Genomic DNA, 18,098 nt, shown 5'->3' with positions numbered 1-18,098 from the left:
GGGTTCACTCCATTGCTTGTGCACTCTTATGCTAACATGACAGATGATCTTACCTCACAGCGGTCACATCGTGGCCCCATCACGCCAGGTTTACAGAAACATCTTCCTGTCCTGGAGTCACATGATTCAGTTCCACATGGCGAGCAGTCGCACCCTGCAACACAAAACATATCACTCTCATATTGGCCCCTAATCCCCAAGGCCTGAAATATTTTGACATCTGTACCTTACCACTTTGTGGAAGAAACCGAATACCAATTCCCCAATCACCTTTTCAGAAAATAAGTGACTTTTATTAAAGGCATCATAACTTACTTGTGCAGTTTTTGGCTCTCACTGCATCTCCGTAGAACCCAGGGGCACACAATTCACAATGCTGCCCGGCGGTGTTAAAAACACAACTGGAACAGGTGCCGAACAGGGGATCACAGTCGCTAAAAAGCATGTTGGAATCCGTGTTCCCGTTGCAGTTGCAGGGCTTGCAGGAACTGCCAATCACCATGGGATTACCATAGAAACCTGGCGCACATCTACAAAGAAAAAAACAATATGTGGTATTCATGGATAAATGACTATGTATCTACATTGCCCTAATTAATGACCTAATGATCTGCTCGTTACCCACCTTTCACAGTTGGCTCCGGCATAGCCCAGCTTGCAGAGACACTGGAAGGTGGAGCCTCTTTGAAAACATCCAATAGCAAAACTGCAAGATAAAAGAAGGTGGTATATCGGTCAATGTTGTGGTTGTGAGTGGACTGATATTACATGGCACCTATAACCCAGGAATGCACATGTTGGCAAATTATATCTTTGGATCATGGAGCTGTACAGGACACTTACTTGTTGGACAGCACTGAAAGAGGACAGGGGCAGGATACGCACTGCAAGAATCCATCCACAGTCCCATTAGACACAAATCCATCTTTGCACCTCTCGCACCGATCTCCTTCTGTATTGTGCTGGCATTTCTATGTGACATAAAGCAGAGACAATGTCTAAAACGTTGCAGCGCACCATACTCCGACTGGGTACTTATGTCTGAATACTTACCACACAAGTGCCTGTGCCAGGCAAACACTGGTCTGAGTGACCCCCACAGTTGCATGGGACACACTTGCCCAAGAAAAGACCTTTGGTGTCCCTGTAATACCCAGGAGCACATTCCTAAAAAAAGGGAAAACAACAATGAAATAACAAACAAAATTATAAGTTAGAGATAAATATTGGTTTCTTTAAAGACCTGTAGGTACCTGACAGGAATCTCCACGGTAGTTAGCTGGGCACATGCACAATTCCACTTCAGGGGCTCGGACTCCGACATTGCTTTCTTGCCCGATATCTAAGACGACTCTGCGTAGCGACACGGAGGAAGACGACTGCGAGTTCAGAGCTCTGACCAGAAGCTGATCCAGATTGGCCAACACCATCATAAGCTCTTCACGTGAAACTGGATTGTAAGTCTGGGCATGGAGGAAGTTACCCTGTACAAGGCAAACCAATAAGCACTGGGTAAGACATCTTGAGTCAAATTATCACATCTGGAGATTTATTTCATGTCAGTTAAGAGGATGCCGAGATAGACAAGGCCATAAAAAAATAACTGCTTCTATTAAGATGAAGAGATATGGAGGCAACTGGTCCTAGCAATGAGCATTATATCCTAATGATTACCCCTAAATCATGCTTACCTCAACCAAATGTATTTGGCCATGGTAATGTTCTCCTGACACTGGGTATTTGGTCTGCAAATGTGCAATGCTCATCTGATTGCCCTATAGAAAGAAATTATGGTTTGGTTACAAGCCACTCATGAAGACTCTTTGGGGCCATTAATATCTTTACTGATACATTACTGGGAAAATCGAATACCTTCAGAATAATATCTGGTCTCCTTTCCACTGGGATAGATGGTTGGTCTCCTCTTATAGCTTTTGAATGGAGCTCATAGCGGAGGAATCCACCGTAGGATGAAACCTGAAATGGAACCAACATTCTGAATGATCCAATATTGTTCCACCTCATCTTTACTGGATGTTCACTGAAATGCCATCATACTTTTAGGCATGTAACTACTATAGAACTAAAGCTGAATTGTTCTGGAAATAATTATGGTTATCCAGGATTTGGTTTGAAATTAGAAAGCCATACTTACTAAACCATAAGGGTCTTCTAGAGCGATAAGTGAGAGCAAGGCATAAGAGAAGAGGAAGAAGATGGACAATTGAGAACTGAAGAAGCCTTTACAATGGCAGAGGAAGACTGGTAAAGGTGGGTGCTTACCCGGTCTCCCAGGTATGAATGAGGCGCGTGCCAGTAGAACTCCTGGTAGACATCGGGAACATCTTCAAGATTGGCATCAACGAGCCATTCCTCTAGATGGACAGAAATCTCCACCTCTTGTCGATCTCCGCCCACCAACACCCATCCATTCATGTCGCTAAACTGTGGCAAACACACAGATGTTGACACTGGTGCCTGAGTGAACACACTTTGGGATTATCTGTAGGGTTGTGGGTTTTCTTACCTCTGCTCGATATTTGGAAGCTGTGTGGCAGCGATCAGTGGCTCCGAAACAGAAGCATCTGGTACAGCCCTTTGGGTTTGCAGCATCCAGATAGAAGGTACCCAAACGGCAATGGTCACAGGTCAAGCCTTCAACGTTTTCCTAAAAGGGGCAGAGGCACAATAGCCAATTACTTTTTGGAACCATGTGACATTGTCCCTTCAAGGAGTTAACCTTCGTGTGCGGAGGTTTTCAGAAATTCCAAGAATTCAAAGAAAATTTCAAAGAACAATCACATATCAAAATTAAGAAGGATGTTCACAAAAGTGAACAGCCCATGAAATTTAAAACATTTTTCTAATTGGTTTTCTGTCCATGCCCCCAGCACATGGCGAAAAACCTGAGGTGCTATTGCGCATGACCCTTCCTTCTGGTTAATCAACCAGTCAATGACATGCAAATTAAAGAGGAATGCATAATAGCACCGGATCCCAAACTTAACTACATCATCCTGTCAGCAGGGTCCACTGTTTCAAGCAGGGTTTCTGTGACCTGGGCACCTGGTTTTGCCCAAGAATCTTGGCACAGGCAAATGGGCCGAACTGCACCTTGTTCCGTTTCATACCTACTCACATCCAGACAATTACCAGCCAAGAGGATCACTGACCTTGCAATGACATTTTCCAGTAACAGGGTCACAGATGCTTGGCTCCACCCCATCTCGGTTGCAGCTGCAGGGTCTGCAGACAGGATAGCCATAGAACCCAGGGGCGCATCGTTCACACCTCCTGCCCACAATGTTTGGCATGCATCTTTAGAGGGGACATAATGAAGAACACGTTTCATGCCAACTACAATATCTCAAGTCTACATTATTTAATGATCCATAAATAAGGGCCCCTATGCATTAGTATTTTCCTGCTGAATTTGGTTGGTTAGTTTAATATAGTTCATTTTATGGCATCTCTCTCTGACCAGGCAATGCACAAATGAAAGGGATTCCTCTGGCCAATCCTAAGGAACTCCATTACCAACCTTCTATTACAGGACACATCTAAAACTACAGGAAAGCTAAGCATATCGGAATGCAGAGCATTTTTAGATATACATTTGTATTTATTAATATCTGTAGGAGCTGCCATACTACGGTCTCTGCCCTGAAAAGATGCATGGCTTTGTTACAGCGAGGCAGGACTTGATTTACACATGGCAGATGTTTCAGAATGATTACTCTGAGGTTTTTACGGTACTAACAAAATCTATCCCTGTCTATACGATGGAGTTCAGGACTTGGCCGGGTTATCTCACTCTGTGGTTTTTAGCGTTGCATTGGATTTCACGGTCTCTATTTCTTACAGGAAAGAAAACCGTCAACAGCTGCAGCATTCCATGGGTTTTTATTGGCCCAGTATTCCCAGTACAGAACGTATCCCTGATCTAATGTGTCAGATAATCATGCAGTATCTGAACTGGAACTGAACACATAGGGCAGCTCGGCCTGTACTCAGGCCCCACATTGTTAGCCAAAATGTAGTCCTTCTTAACTCAGGGTTACGATATTATGAAACCATGACCATAAAAGCCATTCTCTTATAGTTCCAAATATATCCAAGACAGTAAATAAATATTTACCCAGGCTTTGACCCTGCTTTCAATACTTTGGGCATTCCTTGGGAAGCGCAGCCCAACTGTTTAGGGCAGAGACGCTGCTATTTTGGGAGATTAGTCGCCCAGCGACTAATCGCTTCTTCTTTGGGCAACTAATCTCCCCGAACTGCCTTCCGGCTAGAATGTAAATCGCCGGCGGGATGGCACTCTGAACACTTCATTTTCCGAAGTCGTCCAAATTTGCCTCACATGGAATCTTCGGGGCAAATTTGAAAAGCCGAAGCGATCTGAGTGCCATCCCACCGGCGATTTTACATTAGTCGCTAGGCGACTAATCTCCCGAAATAGCAGCATGTGTCCCTGCCCTTAGAAACCAATGACCCAATGATCTGAAAGGCCATCCAAAACTGAAACCTTAATTAAATTAAGGGATGGAGGACCCTAGTTATGAAGGAACAGGACAGTTGACATTAAAGAAGAGGCTCTTAGGGGGTATAAGGTCAATATGTGTAATATGTAAATTGATCATACAGTCATACCTAACTAGCATTTTAGGTATCAGAAACTACCCAGCAGCAATTTCACAGGGACACACTTACGTGCATTGCCCGGTTTGTATATCACATCCTGGTTCCGTCTTGTTTTGCAGTCCAGTTGGAGAGCAGTTGCACTCCTCACAGCCAACCAGAGGGTGGCAACCAAATGTCTGGGGCTGGCATGCGATGCATTCTGGTTTTACAGTGCGAGGGGGACAAATACACTTCCCAGTCACCTCATCACAGAGCCGTGAGCCACAGTCACATGCTGCAGGCCAGAGGAGAAAGAAATTTGATTATAGCCCAACGCAAGGACACCATGACACATAGTGGAGAAATTCAATGGCTATATTTGGGGAACTGTATCTGACTTCCATTGACACTCACGTCTGCAGTTGGGGAATCCCCAGTACCCAGTGGCGCAACGGGAGCAATCTCTGCCAATTACATTGGGTCGACAGTTGCACTGCCCTCCATGTGGTTCACAAGCAGTGCCCAAAGCTCCAGCCTCATGGCAGTTGCAAGACTGGGCACCATTGTTATAGAAGAGAGAAAGGGAGATGGCAGCATCTCTGCAGAACTGGGAATTGGCAGGGCTGGAAGAGAAAAAAATATTTTGGTAACTTGCCTTCTATTTGAATAAACAGCATCATAGTTATTATCCAGCCCCCCAATCACACAGCAAAGGTCTACGGTTGCCATGCACCAACTTGGCACCTCGGGCTCCTTACTTGCTCTGAAAGCTGTTGGCTCCGCACTGACTGATAAAATGATAGGATTTATCCAGTGGTTCTTCCACCAGATAGCTGGAACTGTAACTGTCCTCTGGAATTACCAACACGTATTCCTATTTACAGAGGAAAAAAAAAGGGCAGTTGAATAGGGAAGAAGACTGTGTATTGCACAATATACAAAGATGGATCCCAGGAGCTACACTTACAATCCAGACGATCTTGCCATCAGGAACACGTATGGTCACAGAGAGATCATTATCCGTCACGTCAAGTACAACTTGGTTCTCTGACACTACTAAACTGCGACAGCCATAACCGTGGGGGCAGAAAGTAGCATTTGCTAAACCTAAAAGCAAAATTCCATTTAATATATTTGCTGGTGTACTATTTAATCCTTTTTTATTGCACCCCGCTAATTAAACGTCTCCTTGCAATAACAGCATTTTCCTCACCTTGCCAGACACGCCCGCCTTGCACCCGCACCTCAATGGCAAAGGTCTGGTGAGACGGCTGATAATACTGCACAATAAATGCGTAACGTCCTGGTGTTTGGACTCTTCCGTTGTATCCCACCACTGACTGAGAGAAAGAAAGCAAAAACAGCAAACAAAACATTAAAGGGATACTGTCATGGGAAAAAAAATCAAAATGAATCAGTTAATAGTGCTGCTCCAGCAGAATTCTGCACTGAAATCCATTTCTCAAAAGAGCAAACAGATTTTTTTATATTCAATTTTGAAATCTGACATGGGGCTAGACATATTGTCAATTTCCCAGCTGCCACAAGTCATGTGACTTGTGCCTGCACTTTAGGAGAGAAATTCTGGCAGGCTGCTGTTTTTCCTTCTCAATGTAACTGTTGAACAGCCGAAGTCCCGAAGCAGCGAAAAGACCCGAAGTCACAAAAACAGCCGAAATTGAAGTCCCGAAGAGGCGAAAAGACCCAAAGTCACTAAAACAGCTGAAATTGAAGTCCTGAAGCGGCAAAATGACCCGAAGTTGAAGTACTGAACCCATGAGTTTATTGGTGGCCACCAATGTATTATTTTAATATTCTATAGGCCCCTGCCACCAATGTTTTTTTAAAAAAAATATTCGCTTGGCCTCAATTTTTTTTTACTTGTAAGGGGGGCCCTGGCACCAATGTTTTTTTTAAAAAAAAAACTTTTATGGGGGGCCCTGGCGCCAATGATTCTTTTTTTAACTTGTAGGGGGGCCCTGTCCACCAATTTTTTTAGAAAAAACAAACTTATGTGTGTGGGGGGAGGGGGTTACCTTTTTTAGAGCTGGCTTGGGGGCTGGGGTGGGCCGCAAAGATTTTGTTGTATGGGGCCCCATGATTTCTAATGGCGGCCCTGTAGTTATGTCTCATTCTTACCTGCACAGGGTGCAAATGGACCAATCTAGTGGAGTCAACAGCAGTTGGGGGAAGTGTTTCTGGCTGGGACGAAACAGTTTGTCCATATGGGAAGGATGGTACAAATCCCTGAGAGAGGGGAATGTTGGAGGGAATAGACCCAGTCTTTCCTTCCGACAAGACCACTGACTGTGAAGGTTTCTGGAATCTCGAGGGAATGCAGGACCCGCTGTGGGGGGATGAAGAAAAAAGCACAGGTTGGAGAAACACTAGTGGCACTATGCACTTTATAGACAGCACTGTGTGACCAGCAACACTTAAAGGGTTCATTTTATGGTTTCTCATGGAATTTGTTGCTTTGCCAGTCCAATAGGATATGCCGCTGTTACCTGCTTGGAGAGAAGGAGCCGTGCGTAGAGATGCAGTGAACTCGAGGACTGATAAACTCCATGGAGAACTGGTCGGCGGGAATCAGATAGATTTTACTCTAAAGAAACAGATCAGTAATAACCAGTTAAGCACAACACGGCCATCATGGGATAGAAGGGGCCACATTCTTGAAAAAATTCACTCACGAGGTAGAAGTGTGTCCGATCTGCTGTTAAGCGAATGGTGGCTTCTGTGGTGAGGTCAAATGTGGCCACTCTGTGATGCTGGTCAAGAGCGACCCCGCGGCACAAGAAGCTGTAACAGCAAAAGGACACTTTGGTAAGACCCTGAGCACCATGGTCATTTGGCACAGACCTGCACTGTCTCTGCACTAACACAGCTTTTTATTATAGAAATGATTGTCCAAAAACTAACCTGAATTTGCACCGACCTGTACCTACACCTCTGACTTGTGCCTGCATCAATAAGGGGTTGTAAAGACTTGTGCTTGCAACAACTGATACTACACAGAACTGAACTTGCATTGGGCTGACTCATATATATTGCACGGTGCTGTATGTGCAGGAACCTGTATTTGCCAGACCTCGGTATACTGACTGCCTGTATACTTGAACTGACCTATATTTGCAGGGGTAGAAGTTGACGGTTCCATGCTGTGGGGGATGTGGAGGAGAATTCACCATGACACTCGTGTTTTGCTCTTCCTCCTCATTGGCATATTCCACTAGAACCACATAGCGTCCAGGGTGGGGCACTGCCATGCGGAACTGGACATCAACCTTCAAAACAGAAAATAACCCAAATGTCAGATTGAGCTAAACAGCTAAAAATAGCCACAGCCAAATACATGACTGGTCCATAAAGCTTGCAATCCAACACTTACATCACTTCCATAGCACATAGCCATTGGTGGGTGGCGAGGTGTGATGTGTTCCAACTGGCATGGTCTAGGCAGGCTGTTATCCATTCGGCATATGCCCTCACTTCCGCTAGAAGAGGAAAATCCATCCAGTGGCAGATACTTGTACAGGAGGCAGCTGGGAAAAGAGCGAGATCCCTTTACATTAGATAAATATGAGTAGGAGGGTTGGGGGGGTTTCTATAGGAAACAGAGTTGAAAGTTAAGACACTAATAGGGGAAGGTAATAAAAGTCTATTTGAAATGCAAAAAGTTATGCCTTAGCGTGAACATATTTTGCTTTGGCGAATTTAATATAGCTTTTGCGAACCCGGAAACTGTTTAACGACCACTTCCGACAGTGGAAGACCATTTGCGAATTTTATAGTTTGTGACCAATGCGCAGTAAATGTAATAAAACTTCTTACTGAAAAAGTCGTTATGTTTGCTCCAACAGATTAGGACACCTTCAAGCACTTCTTAAGAGTGCGCAACTAAAATTCGCAATGCGCAATTAAAATTCGCAATGCATTGCGAGATGTGGATTTTTATTCTTATTGGTGCAAATTGTTTTTCTCTTTGCGACTATAATTACATTCCCCCCTTAGAGCACAGGGTGTTTTTTAAAAACGATCGCTCGAGTGTAAATACTCGCAAAATGAAGCCCTACTAAAAATAATAGAATACGCACTATAGCAATTCCCACTGGGCATTTGCAAGCCAACATCCGCCGCAAGACGCTAGTTTTTCAGCAGAAACAACGTAATCCAATTGCGACTAGATGAAGTGTTTGCAAACGGCGAAGCGGTGTGGATTTTAAAGATTCTTTATCGGAGTGATGAAACGCTTTGGGCTTGATTATTACTGTTACACTGTCAATTGATGAGCCTTTGATATTCGTCAAACTGTAAGTGCAATATATTTTAATAAAGACACTTTTAGGAGAAGGATTACACTAGAGGAGCGTGCCCTTCTTTCACTTTGTTTTTGTAGAAACGACAATACGCCAAGGAAAAGCCATATTATTGGGATTAGCAGGTTTGGAAATACACCTAAAATGCGCCATGTATTTGCAACATGGTGGCCAAATTCTTGTGCACATATAAATATTTGGTCTGCTGGTGATGTAATAAAGCCGCACATTGACGATCAGTCCGGCTACATTTTGCATGTACATTTTTTTTTCACAAAAGGTCCATCAACATTCTTCCAAGCAGAATTGTGGGGAATGAGAAAAAACAGAAATGCATGTTGGGAAAAGAAAACTACAAGCTGAAAAACGCATATTATCATGCACATGGTTTCGTTGGCGTAGTTACACACGTCCATGCCACGTAAAAACGCCTTGTGTGACTTCGCTTTATAGAGAAGATCTCTACAAGTACAAGATAAAAATAAATGGTAGGTCAATAAAATGGACTACGGTTGATGGTCCTATTTAAGTGTAAGTGGGTTCCTTACTTTTGAGAGTTCTGCTCAGAGGTGGGTATGTAGGTACAAGCTTCGGTAACCTTCACCTGAAGAATTGGAGCCTCATAATATGCACTGGGCAGCAGGACCAGGTAGTCCTAAAAAAGAGAAATGAGGAGTTGAGGGAGGAGCCAAGTGTAGACTTGTTATAATGTATCTGCAAAGAAGTAGAACACTCACCAGCAGTACGTTTTCTACCTCGATGACTACAGACCAGACATTGGGGTTCAGGACAAATGGTTCCCCAAAACTACTCTGCGGGACTGTGACAAAGGTGGGTTCGGTGTTTGGGGGGAAGACAATCCGCTTGGTCTGTTCAGAACCTGCATTAGAGCAAAAGCGAGCATAGGGATGGAGGAAAGGTCAGCACAGGGATGGGTGGCTATTGGTTGCAGAGCCACCAATAGCATCATCCTGTCCAACGTATGCAACAAGAGTAGGGGTTTATATTGGACACCACCTGCATAACAAATAATTATTGCAAAAACTAATACTATTAATTGTTACAATAGAGTAATGCCACATTCATTCAGTTTGCTAATAAAGGCCCAATTCTCCCTCCTTATAGGGTTATTGGGTTCAGCTGACATTGAGAAGCTTGTGCAATAGTGACCTATGAAATAGGAGACCATTCTCTATGAAATATAAGGGGCTTTTAGTTGCACTCTAGGGTTAATGCATCCCATCGGGACAGAAGGATAATTAGATCTTCTACTGCCTGTTTAGGATTCCACCCCTTCAATAGAACTAATAGGACATTCCACAGCTTGCTGCAGATCAGTGCTGCACGCTGGAATGTACCATGAACAACACTACAAGGGCAGTTACTTAGAACTACTTCTGTTTGTTTAGGCTTCCACCCTCAGCCGATGACTTATGAGACAGTCTGTGCTTGCTGAAGATCAGTCCTGCTTGTTGGAATATACCATTAGTGCCACAACACAGGTACTTACAGTTGACACAAGCATTGAACGGCCTCTCTTCGATAAAGGAGACTTTGCCATACACACTCTCCGTTCCTCTATTCACAAATCGGAAAACCACTCGGAAGAGGTCTGGAGATGTGACGTTGATGGTCAGCACCACCTTAGGCTGCAAAGGGCAAGTTATCACTCATTAGGATGATTATTAAGATCATTTTGTTATCATACCACAAAGGGCTCTCTCACCCCAGAAGAACACATTTATTAGCCCAACCTGGGCCTTAATAAGAAGAATGGAAAAAATTACCCCATGTATGGGGGACTGTGCTCCTTATCTGCCTTGACCGTGCCTCATTATAACAAAAGTCGACTCATGATTGCTCCAGACTTGCCCACTCTTCCACAATGCCCTCCCCATGTATTACACTTTGCAGTCATTTTGGGTCTGCCTTTGCCACTAGGCCCCTGATTACAGTACCCCTGATGGCAGAAAGCCAACATTCTTGAATTTTCTGAGAGGAGTTTGTTGAGGTGGGACAAACAAAAAAAAAAAAGAATATAATGTGACCTTCCAACCCAACTGCCTATGCTTGGTACCTGGAAGGGTGACATCTGAGCATATCCTCGCCAGCTAAAATTCTCAAACTCCAGAGGGTTGTAGCCAAAGCGGACTGGCCTCCCATCGTCCATCACACCATCCTCTACCTCGTACCTCAGGTGATGAAGGTCAGGAAAGTAGTGATTGGGTGCTGGCCTTTGGTAATCATAGGATAGAGGGAAAAACCACCATCAGAATTCGGAGCATCACTAAATGTTTTACAAACCAACGAGCACCTGATGTCTCCTACCCACAGAAGCTTAATCTGTGGGTGGCAGGATCTCTGTGGCAAACTGAATTAAGGGGCACACGAATGTAGCACTGATACAGTATCACATACAGTTTTCCCCTCCCTACTCACTGGTTACACTGGGGTCCTTGCACATTCTCCCGGCACTGACAGGCTCCAGTCTTCTCATGGCAAGCCAGCCCAATGGAGCCTCCGATGTCACACTGGCATCCTGTAGAGCAAAAGCACCTGGTGAGTGAGCGGTGCCAAGATGCACACATCTCATTAGGGAGAACAAGCCAAGGGCAGCAAGCGCCAAGGCTATTTATATCGGGATTAAGGAAGGCATGCGGAACACAACAGAGCAACCACTTGCTCTCTTAATGGGACATCAAGGGAAGTTTCCATCAATGCAATTAGAAGGGAATTCATCATCACACGGCAAGTGTCAAATTACTACAAGACTGGGTCCGAGGGATAACCTAATCCGAAACCAAGGAGTTAAAAGGGTTCTTGGCACAGGGAATAATCTGTGTAGGATTTAGTATACATGGGGCATCTCCTACTGTTAATAAACTACAACTTCCACTATCCCTAAAATGAGATTGTTAGTTCAGCAACAGCTTCAGATTTACAGGATCACTGCTTTGTGACTAGAGATATCCCAGACAGGATTAGATTAGTATGATTAGAACATGTGACATATGAATGTAACTCGACCCAACAACGGCACCTTCTAAAAAGGACATTGATTGGCTTTGTCGGAGAAACTTTTATGCTCTGTTATACTTGACATTTGCCTAGAACAGTGAACCCTTAACCAGTGGATCATGAACAACATGTTGCTCACCAGCCCATTGGATTTTGCTCCCAGTGGCCCCAAAGCAGGTGTTTATTTTTGAATCCCAGGCTTGGAGGCAAGTTTTAGTTGCATAAAAACAGGTGTACTGGCAAAAAGAGCTGTCAGACCATATAGGGGTGACCACATAGCCAATCACAGCCCATATTTTGCACCCCCAGAAACTGTTTGCATGCTCCCCAACTCTCTTTACATTTGAATGTGGCTCACGGAAGAAAAAAAAAAGGTCGGGGACACCTTCCCTAGAAGGTAGTTAGTAGAATCCCAGCTCTTCTAGGGCACCTAGACTTACCCTGGCACCCAAAGTAACTGCTGGGCTGCAGGTTGTAATACCCATCCTTACAGGTGCTGCACGTGCGGCTACAGATGTTGGGCTTACAGAAGCATTGCCCACTCACCTGCCAAACAAATCAAAATAGGGTGAGACGTAATCCAGGTGACTGACAGAAAGGGAGCCTACTCAGCTTGCTAGATAGATTTTACAACAATTATATGTCATTATAGTAGTGTTTCTTTACCAGTAACAAACATAAAAGCCATTTGTGAGAGGAGGGTAATACACAATATTAGTATATTGACACACATCAATATTTATCACATATTGTTTAATGATCTCTCTCGATATGTGATTCCTCCCAGCCACAGATTATACCCGGCATGAGTACCAGGCTCCATTCCCACTCCGATAAACTGGAATGTTACATGAATGCGTCTTTCGACGTTCCAGAAATCTGTTGCCACAAGGCTCCGGCACCGTAGAGAGATGGGGAAATGGCTGAAATGAATCTTTACTTTCCTTGCCAGCAAAGTGAGTAGGGGGGGGGGGGGGTATGAAAGGGAAATCTCCCCTCTCTGCACACCCAGCACTTCTCTGGCTATAAATTAAGATCCGTTCAGTATCTCAGATGTTCCACTGTGGTTAACCCCTCATTCGCTGGCACATTATGCCAGTGTTCTGCTCAGTTTGCTCATATCTTAATCCTGGTATAAAGACTCACCGAAGCTGCCTCCTTTCCCATGTTGTTAAATTTTGTTTAAAAGGCAACAGATTCCCATAATACTTAGCAATCAGCGAGACTTTCAGGGCAGAAGCTGTGCATGTCATTTCCAGTAAGTTCCTCCAAGATATATAAAGGAATGTTGTAATTGTGTCTATGCTGCCTGATTTCATCTATTTTGTAATTTGGACAATCTTTGTTCCGCCCCTCTGAATGAGCCTCTGCTCTGTTAGATCTACACCGACATTATAAGTACTGAAGAAGAACCTATATATTCATCATAATTTCATCCCTGTCCCCTACCACATATCTTCATCCCTATGTCTTTCACTTTCACTAGTCCCCAACCACTATAACTTCAATCTCCACCCTCTTCATGCCCAAAACAAACTCTGAACCCACTTTTTCCTTTCCACTATCTGATACCCATATATCTCATCATCAGCACCGACTCTCACGTCTCCAACCACTATACATTGTAATGTCTTGCCCCAAAACCCCAAAATGTCCCAGTCATCATTCCTCCCCCACCAAGGAGGCTCCAGCCTTGATACCTCCCAGTCTTCAAGCCCAGACTTATACCTAACAGTTCCAGCCTCCCAATCATTATCCAGCCTCTGTAGCTCGCAGTCGGAGACACCCATCCATTCCTACCTGTCTAATAAACCCAAATCCTCTAAAAAGTCTTTAACCTCCTCACAAATGAACCCCCAGACTCTATTACAGCCCCAGCATCTTCCAACTCGTGCACAGTGTCCCACAAAATCTCCTGATCTTCAAACTCAGCCCGTTGGGGGCTCTGCCCAGACGTACCCCCAGACACACAATATAATTCATAAATATAGATGGCTCCAGCTTTAAAAGGCCAATATACAGGACTTTAATCCATGGTGCTCTTACCTGCCGACATTCTCCCACTCCATTTAAGGTGCCGTCAGATCCACAATGACATCCTATGGGACACAGAGGACAAACTAGTATGAGCGTCATGGCACGTTTTTAGTGCTCCCTTCCCTGAGTGAGCATGAGCTGGCATTGACAGATAGGGTGGCATTTCTTACTTGTGCATCCATTGGGATTTTCAGGGGCCAGATTCCAGTATAAAGGCTTGCACTTATCACACGCTGCCCCCTCCACATGATCCCGGCACTCGCAGGACCCCTGAAGCACAAGGCAAAACAAGAGAAGGGACTGTAAGATCCAGTTGGGACCCTGCATATTTCCCCCGAGAGGGAGAAACGAGGAAAGCATTCTAGCACTCTCCCAACAGGGGCTGGCCAATCCCCACCTCCAAGTGACAGCGGCTTCCACCCACTGGACAGCAAGGCTCTTCCCAACACCTTTAATGGGTCACAGAAAGACCAATGGAAACATAATTTCGAGACAGGCGAAACACACTGGGGTTTCAATCAAGTCTGTTTCCTCTGTCCCCCTCCCTTGTCACCCGATGCCAACAGGGACACTGCATTCCTGCTGGCTGCTCACGGGTAAAGCATCCGCTTCTTCTTATTGACCCTGAGCTTTCTCAATCCCACCCTCCTCTAGTCTTCATCCTCAAGTCATTCCAAGCCTGGTGCAAAGTCAGCACCAGCTCAATTTCCTTCCCAGGGCACTTGCTGTGCTATTAATTTCCCTCTAATCCCGGCATATTCCTCATCTGCCCCCCCCCAAGTTCCTAACAAGACAAATGTGACAAGATACATCTGAGCAAAGGGCAACAGGCGAGAAAGAACCTAAACCTATTAGCAACAGGGGCCCATCCAAACTTAATACAGTATAAGGGTATAGCTTATTGTGTGCCCAGAACATTCCTTCTCTGTATATTTCTATTTATACATGGGGAGGGAGGTGCCATATTGATTCCCTTAGACCAGTGATCCCCAACCAGTGGCTCGTGAGCAATATGTTGCTCTCCGACTTCTTGGATGTTGCTCCCAGTGGCCTCAAAGCAGGTGCTTATTTTTCTTCCTGGCTTGGAGGCAAGTTTCATTGGCAAAAACCACAAATATACTGCCAAACAGAGCCTCGTTTAGGCTGCAAGTCCACATATGGGCTACCAAATGCCAAAAACATGATTATGTTGCTCTCCAACTTATTTTAAATGTGGGTCACGGGTAGAAAAGGTTGGGGACCCCTGCTTAGACAGTACAGTATGAGAATATAGCTTATTGTGTGCCCAGAACATTACTTCTCTGTATATTTGTATTTATACATATGGGAAGGAGGTGCCATATTGATTCCCTTAGACAGTACAGTATGAGGGTAGAGCTTATTGTGTGCCCAGAACATTCCTTCTCTGTATATTTGTATTTATACATATGGGACGGAGGTGCCATATTGATTCCCTTAGACAGTACAGTATGAGGGTATAGCTTATTGTGTGCCCAGAACATTCCTTCTCTGTATATTTGTATTTATACATATGGGAAGGAGGTGCCATATTGATTCCCTTAGACAGTACAGTATGAGGGTATAGCTTATTGTGTGCCCAGAACATTCCTTCTCTGTATATTTGTATTTATACATATGGGAGGAAGGTGCTATGAGAGTATAACTTATTGAGTGGCCATTGTGTTTCCCTGCATGCCACTGGCTATATACTTATCAGCAGATTATATATTACATTGGGAAAAGAAGACTTTCTATTTGGGGAGTGCATAGCAGTGTGAAAGGGGGAGCTGCCAGGCAGTGAGACTATTCTGCACTCACCTCCAGGGAGTTGACACTAAGGGACTTCGATCCAGACGGGTTGCAAGAGCCAACTGCAGAAAACAAAGGATTATTATTATATCAGGGCAGTACAAGAACAGCTGGAGGGGCACAAATACAAGCATGCCCTGGCAGCTGGAATCTAAGCCCTACATTAAACTCTCCTGGTTAAATCACCAGTTACTCTAGGCACCAATAACATAAACCTAATATCACATATTTATGACATTTGCCCTAATACTGAGTGTATATCTAGAACCAGCACCGTAAAGAGAGAGATGTCTGATGATCAGGTTGGTTAGCAAACCAACAAACCTCAAATACAACCAACATGATATCAATGACATTAGAGAATCACCAGCAGCACTGTAAATTAAACGGATATTTGATAAGAACTTGGTCATGGATTAGGGCATTTCCCCTTACACATGGGAATTCCTGACCGCTGCTGGCCAATGAAAAGTGCCAGAATTGGGCAATACCAGAGGGCAACACCTTGCAGGGTGGTAACTTGTATAACTTTTCATATTGGATTGTATTCTAGGTTTATTCGCTCTTTAACAACAGCCAGGAAATATACCCGCCACTATCCTCACCGATGTATGTTTGCGGATCTCACCTCGGCAGTCGGGGAAACCATACATTCCGGAGGAGCAGGAGTCGCATCGCAAGCCGGTAAACGAGTGACGGCAAAGGCACTGGCCACTCTGCGGGTTGCATGTGTTGTGTAGTGACCCCTCGGCGGAACACTGACAAGCTGCATGCATAAAATAGCGGATCACTGCGAAAGCCACACCCACCAAGCACCAAGAAGCAGCACCAACGCACACCACGTAGCAGCAGCAAGCATTACTACATGCACTTTGTTATATTAAAGGGAAAGTCAATTTTCCAGCCTGTTTGCTAAGGTCTCATGGATCCTTACCAACCAGAAAATAGTTAAAGAAAAAATGAAGACCAACTGCAACATAGAATATATCTGTAAACACTGTAGCAAAAAATAACTTTAGGGTTGACTTTCCCTTTACCACAATAATGAAGCTTGACATGCAAATTAACCCCCAGGAACTTTATGTACCCCCCCTCCCCGATTGGCCAAGAAGTGTGCATAACACAGACTCACATGTACAGCTGGGGTAGCCATAGTGACCAGCAGCACACTGACTGCAGATGGGCCCCGCGTAATTGGGGTGACACTGGCAGTGACCAGTAGGCGTGCAATTATTGTCCACAGCACCCCGAGGATTGCAGGAACAAGCTGCAGAAATATAAAGAATTCAGTTTTCCACAGCCGTAGAGCACTGGCCATTAAGGTCATGTGGCACTATGGGTAGGGGCCCCTCCAGGAGCCCACGGCAGAGAAGCAATAGATCATTGTACAGAGCAGCCAGAGCGTAGTGCAACTAGAATGAAACCAAAAAATTTGATTGGCTGTTCCAGTGCAGCTGAAATAAATGTAATGGTTTGATTGGCTATTACTGGTGCAGCTGGAATAACAGCAAAGATTCAGTTTTGTGTCAACTGGAATAAAAAATAAGAATTTGATTGGCTACTGGATCGAGCCCCACTGCGCCCAGACAATGCTCCGTGGGGATGTGGCACCGACACTGTCTGCTATTGGCTGCTCAATGGATCTGCATCCCACATAACAGCTAACATACAGGGACATGTAGTACCTTGGCAGTAAGGGTAAGAGTGATATCCCACAATGCACTGCTCACAGCGTGGGCCGTCGTACTCAGGCTTACACATGCAGCGTCCATTGGGGTCACAGCCTTGCGGTAAAGTGCCGACAGGACTGCAGCCGCACACTGAGAAAAGAGACAAACACCCGGTTACAGGGAGAGTGCTGTTATACCACCCCTGAAGGGGGCGCTGTGCTCCACTTTAATCTTAATTGCTTCTAGACATAGAGAGAGATATGCCTCCTCTATGTACATATATATATCTATATATATTATATACATTATATCAACATCCCCACTAATAGGATGAAGGGAGGTGCATGTTACTACTCAGCAGCAGGAAGGCCGTAGAACTCACACTGGCACAGGGGGTAGTTGAAAAATCCAGGGCCACACTGATCGCAAAGGAAACCTTCAAATCCACTCCGGCACACGCACTGGCCACTCTCTTTGTCGCAACTTCCATCCAACACGCCTGGTCCTGAGCACTGACAGTCTGAGAGACATCAAGGGGAACATTAACTGGGCTAGGAACCTCCCCCATGACTAAGGGCAAGGCCAGACGTGGCGTTTTTACGTTGCGTTTTTAAAAAAGCTC

At 44.8% G+C, this 18,098-nt stretch overlaps 1 protein-coding gene across 5 annotated transcripts in view; it reads right to left on the bottom strand.

Moving 5' to 3' along the window:
• The window catches only part of LOC108702189 (laminin subunit alpha-5), an 85,567-nt gene that overhangs the window by 19,442 nt on the left and 48,027 nt on the right, over window positions 1–18,098 (bottom strand). For 3 of the 5 annotated variants that reach the window (XM_041578877.1, XM_041578878.1, XM_041578881.1), the window contains 34 exons: window positions 17,859–17,996; window positions 17,492–17,626; window positions 16,939–17,073; window positions 16,435–16,572; window positions 15,816–15,868; window positions 14,168–14,267; window positions 14,007–14,059; window positions 12,401–12,506; window positions 11,382–11,481; window positions 11,020–11,176; window positions 10,453–10,591; window positions 9,680–9,822; window positions 9,491–9,597; window positions 8,015–8,168; window positions 7,750–7,910; window positions 7,317–7,425; window positions 7,131–7,228; window positions 6,763–6,970; window positions 5,837–5,963; window positions 5,591–5,730; window positions 5,382–5,497; window positions 5,038–5,246; window positions 4,714–4,918; window positions 3,174–3,318; window positions 2,528–2,668; window positions 2,284–2,445; window positions 1,873–1,977; window positions 1,692–1,775; window positions 1,254–1,484; window positions 1,054–1,167; window positions 844–971; window positions 626–706; window positions 316–530; window positions 54–154 (listed from right to left, as the gene is read on the bottom strand). In XM_041578877.1, the coding sequence (XP_041434811.1) occupies window positions 54–154; window positions 316–530; window positions 626–706; window positions 844–971; window positions 1,054–1,167; window positions 1,254–1,484; window positions 1,692–1,775; window positions 1,873–1,977; window positions 2,284–2,445; window positions 2,528–2,668; window positions 3,174–3,318; window positions 4,714–4,918; window positions 5,038–5,246; window positions 5,382–5,497; window positions 5,591–5,730; window positions 5,837–5,963; window positions 6,763–6,970; window positions 7,131–7,228; window positions 7,317–7,425; window positions 7,750–7,910; window positions 8,015–8,168; window positions 9,491–9,597; window positions 9,680–9,822; window positions 10,453–10,591; window positions 11,020–11,176; window positions 11,382–11,481; window positions 12,401–12,506; window positions 14,007–14,059; window positions 14,168–14,267; window positions 15,816–15,868; window positions 16,435–16,572; window positions 16,939–17,073; window positions 17,492–17,626; window positions 17,859–17,996 (4,538 nt within the window). The remainder of the gene's footprint in view (window positions 1–53; window positions 155–315; window positions 531–625; window positions 707–843; window positions 972–1,053; window positions 1,168–1,253; window positions 1,485–1,691; window positions 1,776–1,872; window positions 1,978–2,283; window positions 2,446–2,527; window positions 2,669–3,173; window positions 3,319–4,713; window positions 4,919–5,037; window positions 5,247–5,381; window positions 5,498–5,590; window positions 5,731–5,836; window positions 5,964–6,762; window positions 6,971–7,130; window positions 7,229–7,316; window positions 7,426–7,749; window positions 7,911–8,014; window positions 8,169–9,490; window positions 9,598–9,679; window positions 9,823–10,452; window positions 10,592–11,019; window positions 11,177–11,381; window positions 11,482–12,400; window positions 12,507–14,006; window positions 14,060–14,167; window positions 14,268–15,815; window positions 15,869–16,434; window positions 16,573–16,938; window positions 17,074–17,491; window positions 17,627–17,858; window positions 17,997–18,098) is intronic. The other 2 variants (XM_041578879.1, XM_041578880.1) reach the window with 2 other exon arrangements.

The sequence above is a fragment of the Xenopus laevis genome, chromosome 9_10S (genome assembly GCF_017654675.1).
Source record: "Xenopus laevis strain J_2021 chromosome 9_10S, Xenopus_laevis_v10.1, whole genome shotgun sequence".
NCBI lineage: Eukaryota > Metazoa > Chordata > Amphibia > Anura > Pipidae > Xenopus > Xenopus laevis.
Note: the sequence above shows the minus strand (reverse complement) of the source record. Positions and strands in the feature narration are given on the sequence as shown.